Genomic DNA, 13785 nt, shown 5'->3' with positions numbered 1-13785 from the left:
GTTGGAACTGTGAAGAATACATTATGAGCAGTGAGCAACACAGGCTGTATCCCATGTCAATCTGACCTAAATCCCAGTGTTATCAATGGTGTCCTCTCCTGCCACCTGAAAATCTGCAAAGAACCACAGAATCTGCTGGTAGCTAAAGTAGACGATACCATTAACACACCATTCAAAACAGAGTTTTCTAAAGAGGAAAGACTGTGTATTCTAACACAAGGTTGCCCCAATTAGCCTGCCTTTTTTTTGTAACTGGTCAGTGGGGAGATAGCACAGCCTGGTACGTCTGAGTCCCAAATCTGCAACACAGAAACATTTGCATTGCTGAAAGGATAAAATTGTAAGCATGCCCTTCCACTGACTGGGTGAGAATAAAAGTGCCACCCGACCCTGCTGCCACACTCAGTGCCACGATGCCACACTCACGGGGAGGAGGAAGGGGAGGGGAGTGGTGGCAGTGGCAATGGCAGCACATTCACTGCCACCTCATGTGCCAGGCACATTTTGTTTGCTTCTCTCTCCCAAAATCTCTCAAGGACCCATGGAGCCTATCGTTATGCCTATACATAACCCATGAAATCAGCTGCACTCTGCAGGTGGGATGGCAGTGGTGGAGAGGCAGAGGCAGTTCCATAGCCACCTCCAGCACAACATTGCCAGCTGTGGTGGCCACCTTCCCTGGCTAATGGCCAGGACAGCTCTGCTTATAGGAGAGAAAAAAAATAACCATTTGTTATAATTTGTGATATGATCCTCCTTGTATATTCAGCATGAAAGTAGAAACAAAATCAGAACAATAGGAATCAGAAATCAACTTGTCTTGAGAAGACAGAACTTGGGGAAGTTTCATTTTTTAGACTACAGGTCCCTGAATCCTGGCCGTTCTGGCTGGGGATTCTGGAGATTGTGTGTGTGTGTGGGGGAGGGGGAAATCAGAGAGAACATTTCCAAGCTAAGCAAAGTTATGAGTGTTTACATTACTTGATGATTTGGCCTTTGTTTCTCTACAAACAACAATACCTTGAAGAAGAAAAAGGAAAGGGAAGCAGTTTTGGAAGAGAAAATTGCAGAGCTATGAATAAATAGGCCAGGGAACAAGTACAGTAACTGTACGGAACATCCATATTCAGTCTAACCATGTATGTGTTCGCTAGTTTTGAAAAGAAAGCTTGGCATATAGAAAACGTGTTGAATATAGTGTCATATTCACACAAACAGTCCTGTGTGAGCAGAAATGTTTTATGAGGACTTTAAAAAAGATCCTTTAGGTTACATGACACAGGTTTGTAAAACAAAAGCTAGAGGATTGAAAATACCATTCTGCCTGGAACATGTTTGAACTAGAACAGGAGGGTGGAGCAGGCGGAAGATGCAGAAGTTAGTTCGAACAGGCAGCTACTTGTGACTCTTTGTACATGTATGTTCTATTCATAATGTCTTAAGCAAAATAAATTTACAGTACCCCACATGTGTGCAAAGAGGTCAATAAGGTAAAAAATATGTTTATTCAAGATAATGTACTGTGCATAGCCAAGTGATAGGAGAACAGAAAACTTTCCCTTTCCTTTATCAGCTTTTCAAAACCACACCTTCTTATATGTACACTAAATTCCAGTTGTTTAATAGGGACATGATGGCTTAAATCCAGTAGTAAGTTGCAACTAAAGTAGCCTCATTAATTAAAAAAAACCTTACACATGTACTGGTTCACTATATCCCTACTGATCCAGTGGGCCTATTCTAGTTGTGACATATACTACTGGGTTTCAGCCAATAACTGTGAACTTAGAAAGAGGAATTATAGCGTATCCATGGCCCCACTAGCGACACGCTTTTAATTGTCTAACCACTGAGGCAATCCCTTCCAACCTCAGTTAACTAGGATTGCTTTCTGGACTCTTGATAGCACTGTACGTATTAGAAACCGAATCCCATTAGTATTCCAGAGACTTGCTTTCAGCAGGCCTTTGCGTTTGGGTAATCATACTTGCAAACAAAGCTTGTTTTTACCTCTCAGTTACCAAGTGCAAAACAAAGCAAGCTAGTTTTGCAAGGTATAGAACTATAGAACTGTTTTCTTTATATTATATGTATTTTTGGAGGGAAAAGGTTATAGGCCAGCAGAAGAATCAATATATTTTTGTAGAGGAATGGGGTAAAAAGTTGTAAAATGATATTATTAGTTACATAGTACTGAGGATGAAGGTGGCACAGGTGGGGAAGGTTACTTTGTATTGTGTATAGTTAGAACTGAATTTGTTGTTTAATTTAGTTTTGTTATTTGTTATTTTCCTTTAATAATTTTTTTTTAAAAAATAACTATTTTTCTAACTTTAGTTTTGCATAGAAGGTATTGAAAGCTTATGCGGTGATTATTAGGTGTCTTTCAGCATCTAATATACTGCTTCTTCCATTGATATGGTATTTATAATATATAATTTGACCTGGGTATTTACTCCAACTGCTACAGGGTCTAAGTGATGCTAATGTCAAGAAAGATATGATAAAAAGCTGTAGTTCCTGAATCAGCTCATTCATTGATTTTCCTAGATAGCTTGCCTAACTTTACTAATAAATCCAACTGTTCATTGGATTCATTTAAGAACAATTTTATGAACTTTTTTTCTGGAATACTTTTAAGCGCTTCGGGCAATAGATAATTGTTTTCCTTCTGTTTTAGTCAAATTGTTTTTAAAGGCTCTCATTCCCTCTTATTTAATGGGACATTAAGCCAGCTCCATCATTTGCTTTAACATGAGATCATCCAATGCATTCCTTCAATTCTTTCCTACTAAAAACAGCTGGCTTCCCTGTGGCAATGATGTCATAGCAAGATTACTTGCAAAGTTATTTAAACTTATCTCTTCTGTGACTCCTCTACTGTTGACAGACTAGTCTGAGTTGAGAGTTGCCAGGGGGAGAGGATGGACGGAGGTCTAAAGTGATGATAATGCATGTACTACATAGGAAACACCCATGTGGTGTGATGATGATTTAGTTGAATTTAAGATTGAGGGAAGGAACTGAATCTCTTTCCCCTTCACACCAATGAAGCTTACATATCTCACTTAAATCTACCTCACAAGGTGGCTGTGATAATAAAAAAGGGTAATGCCAACTCTATGTACACTATCCTGGGTTAGTTGGAAAAAGCATGAGAGAGTAAGTGAGTAAGTGAGTAAGTGAGTAAGAGAGTAAGTAATAATAATTATGGCCAGCAACAAAACCAGCATCCATTTTATGCCACCAACACGCCTTCAGGCATTTTAATCCATACTGTAGTAAACTGTTAGGAAAGAGTTTATACTGTAAACTGTTTTTAAAAGACATGCAGCCATTCCAGTTCTTATGATGAACCTGTATTAGATCTGTTCTGATGTGAACTGGGAGAGTTCTAAGTTCTTTAAGAAAAATTCTGGTTCCTTCTTTAAAAAAAACTACAGTACTGATTCTTAGCTACTAGAAGCGACTGTACCACTGACCCTAGCATTACAGTACTTACGTTTATTGAAACTTTTAGGCATCTGTCCCAAGACAGCCACTGGTATTATAGCCAACATTCCAATTAAATAATTATATTTTCTCTTGCGCAAATCTTTCACTGCATCCATAGTTGAATTCTGAAAATAGCACTTTTTTGATCCATCAGTCTTATGCCTGCATGCACCATAGACAGAAATATCGATTCCCTATTCGTTTGTTGTGATCTTCCTTGACCAGTCCCCTCCAGTTGTGTTAAATTACAGCTCCTATCACTTCCCTGACAGGATGGTCACTGCCTGCACTGTTTGGATATGATGGGAATTCACAATTGCAGGTACTGGTTGGGGAACTCTGGTATTACTCAGTAATACCAGCTGGTGGGCAGCTGCTCTTCAGGTTGCCATGCAAAAACTTTTCTTTTTACTTGTTATGTGTGTCATATGCCATTATGTCAGAGTACATCTACAGTGGCCCTTTTGGTGTGCACTGGTGTGGTCTAAATAAGGTTACATGAGGTTGGGAAGAGGAATTATGTGCCATTTGGTGTAATCCTTGTATCTAAATGATATTTCAAACTCAATGCGAGTCTCTGCTTCCTTCCGCAGTAAGTTGCCCACTTCCTGTGCTTATCTGTGGAGGGGCAGGGGAAGTAAAATCATTATTTTCAGCTGTGCTAGCCCATTGCTAAGGTACTAAATAATTTAGATTGATTTTTTTCTTTGCCTTGTGTGTAGAATAGATTGAGAAACTGCCCACAGTCACATACCAATTGGCACATCACACAAAGGTGAAGATTTTTTAAAAAAATCAGCACATCAACAGTGGTCTAGCACAGGGGTCCCCAACCCCCTGTCTGCGGCCCGGTGTAGGTCCATGGGATTCTCAAGACTGGGCTGCAGAGACGGATCTCCGCCCCACGCACACACCCGCGAGCGCGGCATGCCCACCCGCGAGCGCAAGATGCCTGCCTGCGAGTGCAGAAGTGCCCCTGCCCCCCCATGGAGTCTGCCCCTCCAACTGGTCCGTGGTTCCAAAAAGGTTGGGGACCTCTTGTCTAGCAGAGACGAATAAATTAATAATTTCACTTTCCCTGCCCCACTGCAGAGGAGCAGGGAAAGTGTTCAATTTGCTGATATCCTGAAGCATCTCACTTATTAAGCCACTTCACAATGGCAGAAAAACAAACCAGAAGGAGTTTTGGCAACTTTAACAGCTGCAAGGATGATTTTTAATCCATTCCCAGAGATTGCACATGCTGGGAATAGACTAAACTACAGTGCACCAACCTACACTAAAAAAATAGAAGCAGCTGACAGTGGCTTAGAAAAGTATGGATTGGGCTGTTCTGGGAACAAATTGGTCCACTCTATCATGGGGTTACTGAAAAAAGGGTGAACCAATACATCCCTGCAATGCACCAAACAGTGGGACAAATACTCATCTGAGCGAGCCCTCACATCTGATGGTTGTTGTAGGTTTTTCAGGCTGTTTGGGCATATTCTGAAGGTTTTTCTTCCTAACGTTTCTCCAATCTCTGTGGCTGGCATCTTCAGAGGACAGGACTTAGTACTCTGTCTGTGTTCTGGTGCAGTGTGTGCGATAGTTGAATATTTGTAGCTGTGAGACCAGCTTTTTTGTCCTTTTTCGGAGATTGGGTGATTATGGTGATCAGGGTGTTTTTTGTTATGGGTGTATTCTTGTGATAAGGGGGGGAGATGATCTGTCACTATGATTGATGGGTGTTAGCTAGTCTTTTGTGTGCAGTGATCACTGTTCTTTGTGGTTGGGTAGAGTTCATTGACCTTTTGCAGGCTGTTTTTTTCAGTGCTGGGAGCCAGGCTTTGTTGAGTTTTAGACTTTATTTTTTTTTGTTGAAGCTCTGCTGGTGTTTGTGAATTTCAGTGGCTTCCCTGTGTAGAAGTCTAACAAAATGATTGTGGGTGTTGTCCAGTACTTCTGTGTTTTGAAATAGAATTTCATGTCCAGCTTGTTTCATGGCATGTTCAGCTACTGCTGATTTTTCTGGTTGTTTTAGTCTGCAGTATCTCTCATGTTCTTTGATTCTGGTGTGGATGCTGCATTTTGTGGTCCCAATATATACCTGGCCACAACTGCAAGGTAACCGGTATACTCCTGCAGTGGTGAGGGGGTCCCTTTTGTTCTTTTTTGACCATAACATTTGTTGTATTTTTGTGGTGGGCTTGAATACTGTTTGTAGGTTGTGTTTTTTTTAAAGTTTCCCCATGCAGTCCGTGACCCCTTTGATGTATGGCAGAAATACTTTATTTGTGGGTGGCTGTTTTTCTTCTTCAGTTTGGTATTGTTTTCATAGTTTGATGGCTCTTGTGATTTCATTTTTGCAATAGCCATTTGCCTGTAGGGCCCAATTCAGATGGTTGAGTTCTGAGAAATTGTGCTTCACAGTTCCAATTTGTACAGTCTACCAGTGTTTTGGTTATGCCTCTTTTTTGTCGTGGGTGGTGGTTGGAGTTTTTGTGGGTACTGGTCTGTGTGGGTGGGTTTTCTGTAGACCTTGTGTCCCAATAGGAAGTCAGGTTTGCATATGACCATGACATATAAGAAAGGGCACTGGCCCTCTATTTCTTTTTCCATGGTGAATTGTATATTTGGGTAGATTCTTTTTCACCATGTAAAAAGCTGATTCCACAGCTACAATCACTTAACTATCCCACACACCACACCAGAACACAGAATTCTAACTCCTGTCCTCTGAAGATGCCAGCCACAGAGACTGGCGAAACGTTAGGAAGAAAATACCTTCAGAACACGGCCAAACAGCCCGAAAAACCTACAACAACATCAGATACTGGTTGTTAAAGCCTTCGAGAATACCTCACATCTGACTTACAGCAACCCTAAATGGCTGTTTGAGACAGAGTGGTTTTACCAGTGCCACCCTCCCCTCCAATACGTTTCCATGGCTGAGCAGGGAAACTTGCTGGAGGAGGATAGCATTGCAAGTTCTACACACACATACACTAATACATATCCCCATCCACCCACCCACCAGACAGACATCATTTGTAGGCAGTCGTCAGGCTCACTTGATTGACTGTTGCTTTATTTGAATTTCAAGATCCCTGCATGCTTATACCTGGTCTAGTAAGTTTGCCAGTGGAAGAAGAAGCTTATTTATTATAGTAATCACAATAGGGATGTGGTAGCGCTGCGGGTTAAACCACAGAAGCCTCTGTGCTGCAGGGTCAGAAGACCAGCAGTCGTAAGATTGAATCCATGTGACGGAGCAGAGAAGAGAAGGGAAACAAAATGCAAAGGAGACAGGGAAAGTTACAGAAAATTGAATGCAGACTTCCAAAGAATAACAAGGAGAGACAAGAGGGCCTTCTTAAATGAACAATGCAAAGAAATAGAGGAAAATAATAGAAAGTGAAAAACCAGAGATCTGTTCGAGAAAATTGGAGATATTAAAGGAACATTTTGTGCAAAGCTGGACATGATAAAGCAGTGGTTCTTAACCTTTGTTACTCGGATGCTTTTGAACTGCAACTCCCAGAAACCCCAGCCAGCACAGCTTGTGGTGAAGGCTTCTGGGAGTTGCAGTCCAAAACTCCTGAGTAACCCAAGGTTAAGAACCAGTGTGATAAAGGACAAAAATGGTAGGAACCTAACAGAAGCAGAAGACATCAAAAAGAGGTGGCAAGAATACACAGAAGAATTATACCAGAAAAATCTGGATGTCCCGGACAATGCAGATAGTGTGGTTCCTGACCTTGAGCCAGACATCCTGGAGAGTGAAGTCAAGTGGGCCTTAGAAAGCATGGCTAACAACAAGGTTAGTGGAGGTGATGGCATTCCAGTTGACCTATTTAAAATCTTTAAAAATGATGCTGTTAAGATGCTACACTCAATATGCCAGCGAGTTTGGAAAACTCAACAGTGGCCAAAGGATTGGAAAAGATCAGTCTACATCCCACTCCCAAAGAAGGGCAGTGCCAAAGAATGCTCCAACTACCATACAATTGCACTGAGTTCACATGCTAGCAAGGTTATGCCCAAAATCCTACAAGGTAGGCTTCAGCAGTATGTGGACCGAGAACTCCCAGAAGTACAAGCTGGATTCCAAAGAGGCAGAGGCACTCGAGACCAGATTGCTAACTTGCGCTGGATTATGGAGAAAGCCAGAGAGTTCCAGAAAAACATCTACTTCTGCTTCATTGACTACGCAAAAGCCTTTGACTGTGTGGACCACAGCAAACTATGGCAAGTTCTTAAAGAAATGGGAGTGCCTCACCACCTTATCTATCTCCTGAGAAACCTATATGTGGGACAGGAAGCAACAGTTAGAACTGGATATGGAACAACTGGTTGGTTCAAAATCGGGAAAGGAGTACGACAAGGCTGTATATTGTCCCCCAGCTTATTTAACTTATATGCAGAATACATCATGTGAAAGTCTGGACTGGAGGAATCCCAAGCCGGAATTCAGATTGCTGGAAGAAATGTAAACAACCTCCGATATGCAGATGATACCACTCTGATGGCAGAAAGTGAGGAGGAATTAAAGAACCTCTTAATGAGTTGAAAGAGGAGAGCGCAAAAATGATCTGAAGCTCAGCATCAAAAAAACTAAGATCATGGCCACTGGTCCCATCACCTCCTGGCAAATAGAAGGCAAAGATATAGAGGCAGGGACATATTTTACCTTCTTGGGCTCCATGATCACTGCAGATGGTGACAGCACCCATGAAATTAAAAGATACCTGCTTCTTGGGAGGAAAGCGATGACAAACCCAGACAACATTTTAAAAAGCGGAGACATCACCTTGCAAACAAAGGTCTGCATAGTCAAACTTATGGTTTTTCCTGTAACGATGTATGGAAGTGAGAGCTGGACCATAAAGAAGGCTGACCGCCAAAGAACTGATGCTTTTGAATTGTGGTGCTGGAGGCGACTCTTTGAGAGTCACCTGGACTGCAAAGAGAATAAACCTATCCACTTTGAAGAAAATCAACCCTGAGTGCTCACTGGAAGGACAGATCCTGAAGCTGAGGCTCCAATACTTTGGCCATCTCATGAGAAGAGAAGACTTCCTGGAAATGACCCTGATGTTGGGAAAGTGTGAATGCAAGAGGAGAAGGGGACGACAGAGGATGAGATGGTTGGACAGTGTCATCTAAGTTACCAACATGAATTTGACCCAACTCCAGGAGGGCGTGGAAGACAGGAGGGCCTGGCATGCTCTGGTCCATGGGGTCACAATGAGTCGGACATGACTTAACGACTAAACAACAACAAAAGTTAACTTATGGATGGGTGCATGTTGCATGTTTTAGCTACTCTAAATTGATATACAGTTATGCCCTACTGGACGACTACCCTGCTCTACAACGAATCTGCTTTATGTTGCCGTTTTTGCGATCACTTTTACGATCGCAAAATGATGTTTTAAATGGTTTTTTTTCGCTGTGCGATGATCGGTTCCCTGCTTCGGGAACCGATTTTCGCTTTATGATGATCAGCAAACAGCTGATTGTTGGGTTTCAAAATAGCCGCTGCCTGAAGAAAATGGACCCCCGCTGTTTTCTAGGACAGATTCCTCGCTTTACAGGCACTGAAAATGGCCGCCGTATGGAGGATCTTCGCTGGACGAGCAGGTATTCAGCCCATTGGAATGCATTGAACGGTTTTCAATGCGTTTCAATGGGTTTTTAAATTTTGTTTGATGACGTTTTCGCTCTACAGCGATTTCGCTGGAACGAATTAACGTCGTCAAGCAAGGCACCACTGTATGTGGCATTGCAAACTGTAAAGAGAAACAATTTCATCCCACGTTTTCTGACTTTTTAAATATACAGGACAAAATCCAATTTTTAGTTCCAACTAAAGTAGAAGTTAATATTTATGTAAATCTGATGGATTGAGTAGGTATACTCTGATCTAATTGGGACTCACTATTGGTTTGAATCTAGAAATACAACAGTTTCATATTGCCTCATATTTATTTTTAGTGTGCTGTGTTGTTTAGAACATTTAGAGATCTGGGGGATGGGTTCATGTCCCTACTCTGTCCTGAATCTCACTGGGAGATTTTGGAACAGATACACTCTCTTTTAGGCTGTCCCACCTTATAAAGTTATTGTGAGGATGAAGTGAGTAGAAAGTGTATTGAAAAAAAGAAGGAAACATTGTAACTATATAAATATAAATATAAGCTCAACTTTTCTCTGCAGTAATGGCCTAGGAATAGCTTATTTATTTTACAAAAGGAAAGTGAGCAAGTTCATGTTCCTTAATCCCTTTCACTGCAGCAATCCATTACTTAGACTGTAATTAAATTACTGGTGCACGATTAGGGTTAGCCCAAATTGTAGTATGTTTGTGTTTGGGGGAGGGATTTGTCCTGTCTTCTGGCTCCTTAAAATAATAGACTTCTAAGTCATGAATGTTCCCTTGAGACTTTTTAGAACAACAAGTGATTGTGGTTAACGCATGATAGGAAGCGGAAGAGGGACATTCTTAAATCGAGTGTACATTTATAACTAATGTGGTTTTATGTTCTCATTAAAGATGCAAGAGCCTATGTCAGCCTTTAAAAAAAAAACTCAGTTGTATGCATTTGTTCTTGAAGCAGTTCTGTGCATAGGGATGAAGAAAATCCCAGTTTAGAGATCATGGGAGTTAGGGATTTTGGCTTCCCAATGGTCACCATGTAAGTACCAGGAAAAGAATCTGTGCTCAAATGTTGTCAGTACAATATTTGTCATAATATAATTTTCTGTTAGAGTGCTAAACACAAAATATTAACGCCTGGTTTGCTGCCTTCCACTTAAAACTAATACTGATGTCTGCAGTTTTGAACCATTTGCGCAAATTAATGCATCAAAGCTGTATTCAAAATAATGTGAAGAGATATCCCTGATTAATCAAGCACAAAACTTTAAAAAATTGAATATATGTACATATAAGAATTACAGATTAGAATTAGGCCTTTGAAAGAAACATAGCCTTTTAATTTACACAGAAAGGCATCCTCCAAGACGGCTGGCAGCTGCTGGAAGATATGTCTGCTGCACCATCTGACTGCCCTAAAAACAAACAAACAAACAAACAAACAAACAAAACACCAGCGCTTTTCCACCTTCAAAACAATTGCTGTAGTCCTGTGCTAATTTGTACAGATGGGGAAAGCAATCTACAGTTCAGGAGGAGCTACCCAAAGCCTTCTGGGTTTCTGTCGGCTGGGGAGGGAGCTGTGTTTGCTGCTCTTTCTCTCCCCCCTCCAAACTATTCCTCTCTAGATGTTTGCAATGGAGGAGACATTGTTTTAAACCAGTGCCAAGGCTGATTAAAATATTCTCCTCTCCCAGTGTGGATTGAGTGTGGAGAGGTCTTTGGAGTCTGTGGATCCCCAAGGTTCACCCACTCTGCCCACCTTGAGACTTTTTAGAACAACAAGTGACTGTGGTTAATGCATGATAGGAAGTGGAAGAGGATCCACTTCCCTTCCTCCCTCTGGATGTTTCCAGGGCAACAAGGAGAGAGAGTTCTTGCTCAGGTTTGCTCCCAGGGCATGCAGATTTGCATTTTTTAATCCATTAGTTTACTGATCAAATTCAGTAAGACTTTCTTTAATCAGGTAGACAGCCTAATAATGTCATTTTCTTCTCTTCTTTTCAAGCCTAACCCTTTCTTCAGGCCACCACAACACTGGGGTTCACCACACAGCCCTGCTGCCAAATCCCAGTCGCTTCCCTCTGACCAGCCAGCACCTGATTATGCTAGGATTTCAGAAGCCAGCACCCCTCAGAGGTCTCCGACAAGTGAGCATACGGCAGCCCTGCCTCAAGGAAGGCCATCTCCAGCAGGGTCTCCCCGGAACAGGCACACCCAAACCAGCTCTAGCAACCTCCACCTTCCCTTGGACTGTAAAGTTCAGCCAGCCAGTGAGGATCCAGCAGTTGTAACCCATGAGCAGTTCAAAGCCGCATTGAGGATGGTAGTAGACCAAGGTGATCCCAGAACTATGCTGGAGAACTACGTTAAGATTGGCGAGGGGTCTACGGGTATTGTCTGCATTGCTCGTGAGAAACATTCTGGGCGGCAGGTGGCCGTGAAGATGATGGACCTACGAAAGCAGCAGCGGCGAGAACTCCTTTTTAATGAGGTGTCTATATAGAAAGAGATTAATGTTATATTGTCAAAAACTACAGGTCTGCAATCAACTGCAGCAAAGCTTTTCACTGCTGGTTATCTACAAACAGGCATGAACCCACTTGGAGCATATGTCCTGCTCTAATGCAGTTCCTCGGGTTAAAGCAGGATGTGCAGTTCCAGTCACCTGACCAGCGCCGGGAGACTTTCCGGCTTTGACAGGGCCAGGCTAGGGGCACCAGAGTCCTTAACCACTCAGCATGGCAAAAACAGAGTTGCTGGAACTGTCCTCAAGAAAAGAGTTACTATTGTGGGAAAGACAGTGCCAAGGTAGCCAGTTAGCCTCCTAGCACTGATTGGACAGCAACACAGTTTTTGTTCGGGGAAGAGGGAGCTCCAGCAACTCCCTTTTCCCCCTACTTTGATTAGAACTCTGCTGCTGTGACCCCTGTGATCTCAGTAACAGGAGGCAACCCAGCACTGCCTAGCAGAGATGGAAGCCCTAATTTGGTGTTTAAAAGTGTGGATTGGCACAATTTTTAAACCTCAATAGGGCTTACGTCTTTTGCAGTGACAGTACTTGCTGTGAATGCTACCTGTGTCTTCCCCTGGGTGTAGTTTCAGTCATTGTTTGGAGAGAAGGACATGACAAGCACAGCTGGATGGTGGCTGTGATATCTGTGGGCCTCAGGCAGCTGTAGCCCCCCCCCCCCAAAAGAAATTTCTGCAGCTTCTAATTGGAAGAAATACTGCAGGTTGGATCAAGATTACATGGACCATGCTTTGGTCCCACTGAAATCATAACTAACCTGTCTGATTGATTTTAGTGTTATCAAAGTGCGCTTAAATTAATCTGGATCTAACAATATGTTTCTGAACAGAATGCAAAGACAGCTATAGAAGAAAAAGAGGTAATGATCCAGAAGGTGGTGGAGACTGGGGTGCGTTGTAGAAATTTTATTTGACTTAAGCCAGGGTGGGCAAAATGTGTCCCAAGGACTGAATGCAGCCCCTAGAGCCCCAAATGTGGTGCCCTAGTACTCCTGCCCCCTCTTCAGTTAAAAGAAACATTGTGCTCAAAAAGTCCCCTTTTGCTCCCTGAGAAGTGTATGGGACAACTTTGGAGAAAGAAAATGCAACTAGAGGACATAAGGTTTTTTCCCCCTCACACAAAACCTCTCTGAAAAAAAAAGAAACATATTTTGGAGGGGCAACAGCATGAGAGCTCTTTCCAAAGTCTGGGGTGGTCATGGGCAGTTCCAGACTTCTGGAAGTCACCTGCTCATAGCATAAGCTTTTGTGAACTGCACCCTACTTCATCAGATGCATTGCAGAAAAGAGCTGCTTGTTTGGTTGTTGTGGGTTTTTCGGGCTCTTTGGCCGTGTTCTGAAGGTTGTGCTGTCCTCTGAAGATGCCGGTCACAGAGACTGGCAAAACGTTAGGAAGGACAACCTTCAGAACACGGCCAAAGAGCCCGAAAAACCCACAACAACCATTAGATCCCAGCCGTGAAAGCCTTCGCGAATACAGCTGATTGTTTGTCTGAATAGCCCAACGGCTGAAGCTTTTGAGGCTGATTCATATCACCCTGAAGGCTTGCTGATGGAGGGAGGGAGGGAGGGAGCGAGGGAGGGATGGCATATGCTCGTTCAACCAGTGTCCTAGTCAGTACAATTTGGGTAAGGATATTGTGAATTAGGGATGTATCAGCACGAGAAATTTCTGTGCATTGTTGTCATTTTTTAACATGTCTGATTTTTCTTCCTGTGTTGTGTTATGTAGGTTGTGATAATGAGAGACTATCAGCATGACAATGTGGTGGAGATGTATAAAAGTTATCTTGTGGGCGATGAACTCTGGGTGTTGATGGAATTTCTGCAGGGAGGAGCTCTCACTGATATTCTATCTCAAATCAGGTAGGAAGAAGAATGCCATAGCAAAAGTCTGACTTTTGGAAGGTGTAACTCCCAGAATCTCTTTCATCTGATCCAAGGCAATGGCCTGCTTCTGGTCTCTGTCTCTTGAGGGTTTGTTGTGGTGATGGTTAGAGATGGGGGTATTCATATTCACATTCACCATCTCTAGTGATGATAATTATACAAACTCATTAACTGATCAATGAACCTTTGTATGGACAGCCTGTGACCTATATGTTGCATATGGGCTT

General features: G+C 42.5%; 1 protein-coding gene across 7 annotated transcripts in view; it reads left to right on the top strand.

Annotated features, from left to right (window-relative positions):
• Window positions 1–13785, top strand: part of PAK6 (p21 (RAC1) activated kinase 6) — a 70156-nt gene that overhangs the window by 47305 nt on the left and 9066 nt on the right. For all 7 annotated transcript variants that reach the window (XM_020795782.3, XM_078391664.1, XM_020795784.3 and 4 more), the window contains 2 exons: window positions 11145–11630; window positions 13401–13534. In XM_020795782.3, the coding sequence (XP_020651441.1) occupies window positions 11145–11630; window positions 13401–13534 (620 nt within the window). The remainder of the gene's footprint in view (window positions 1–11144; window positions 11631–13400; window positions 13535–13785) is intronic.

Source organism: Pogona vitticeps, chromosome 1, assembly GCF_051106095.1.
Source record: "Pogona vitticeps strain Pit_001003342236 chromosome 1, PviZW2.1, whole genome shotgun sequence".
Classification (NCBI taxonomy): Eukaryota; Metazoa; Chordata; class Lepidosauria; order Squamata; family Agamidae; genus Pogona; species Pogona vitticeps.
The sequence above is the reverse complement of the archived record's forward strand: the minus strand, read 5'-3'. Positions and strand labels throughout refer to the sequence as shown.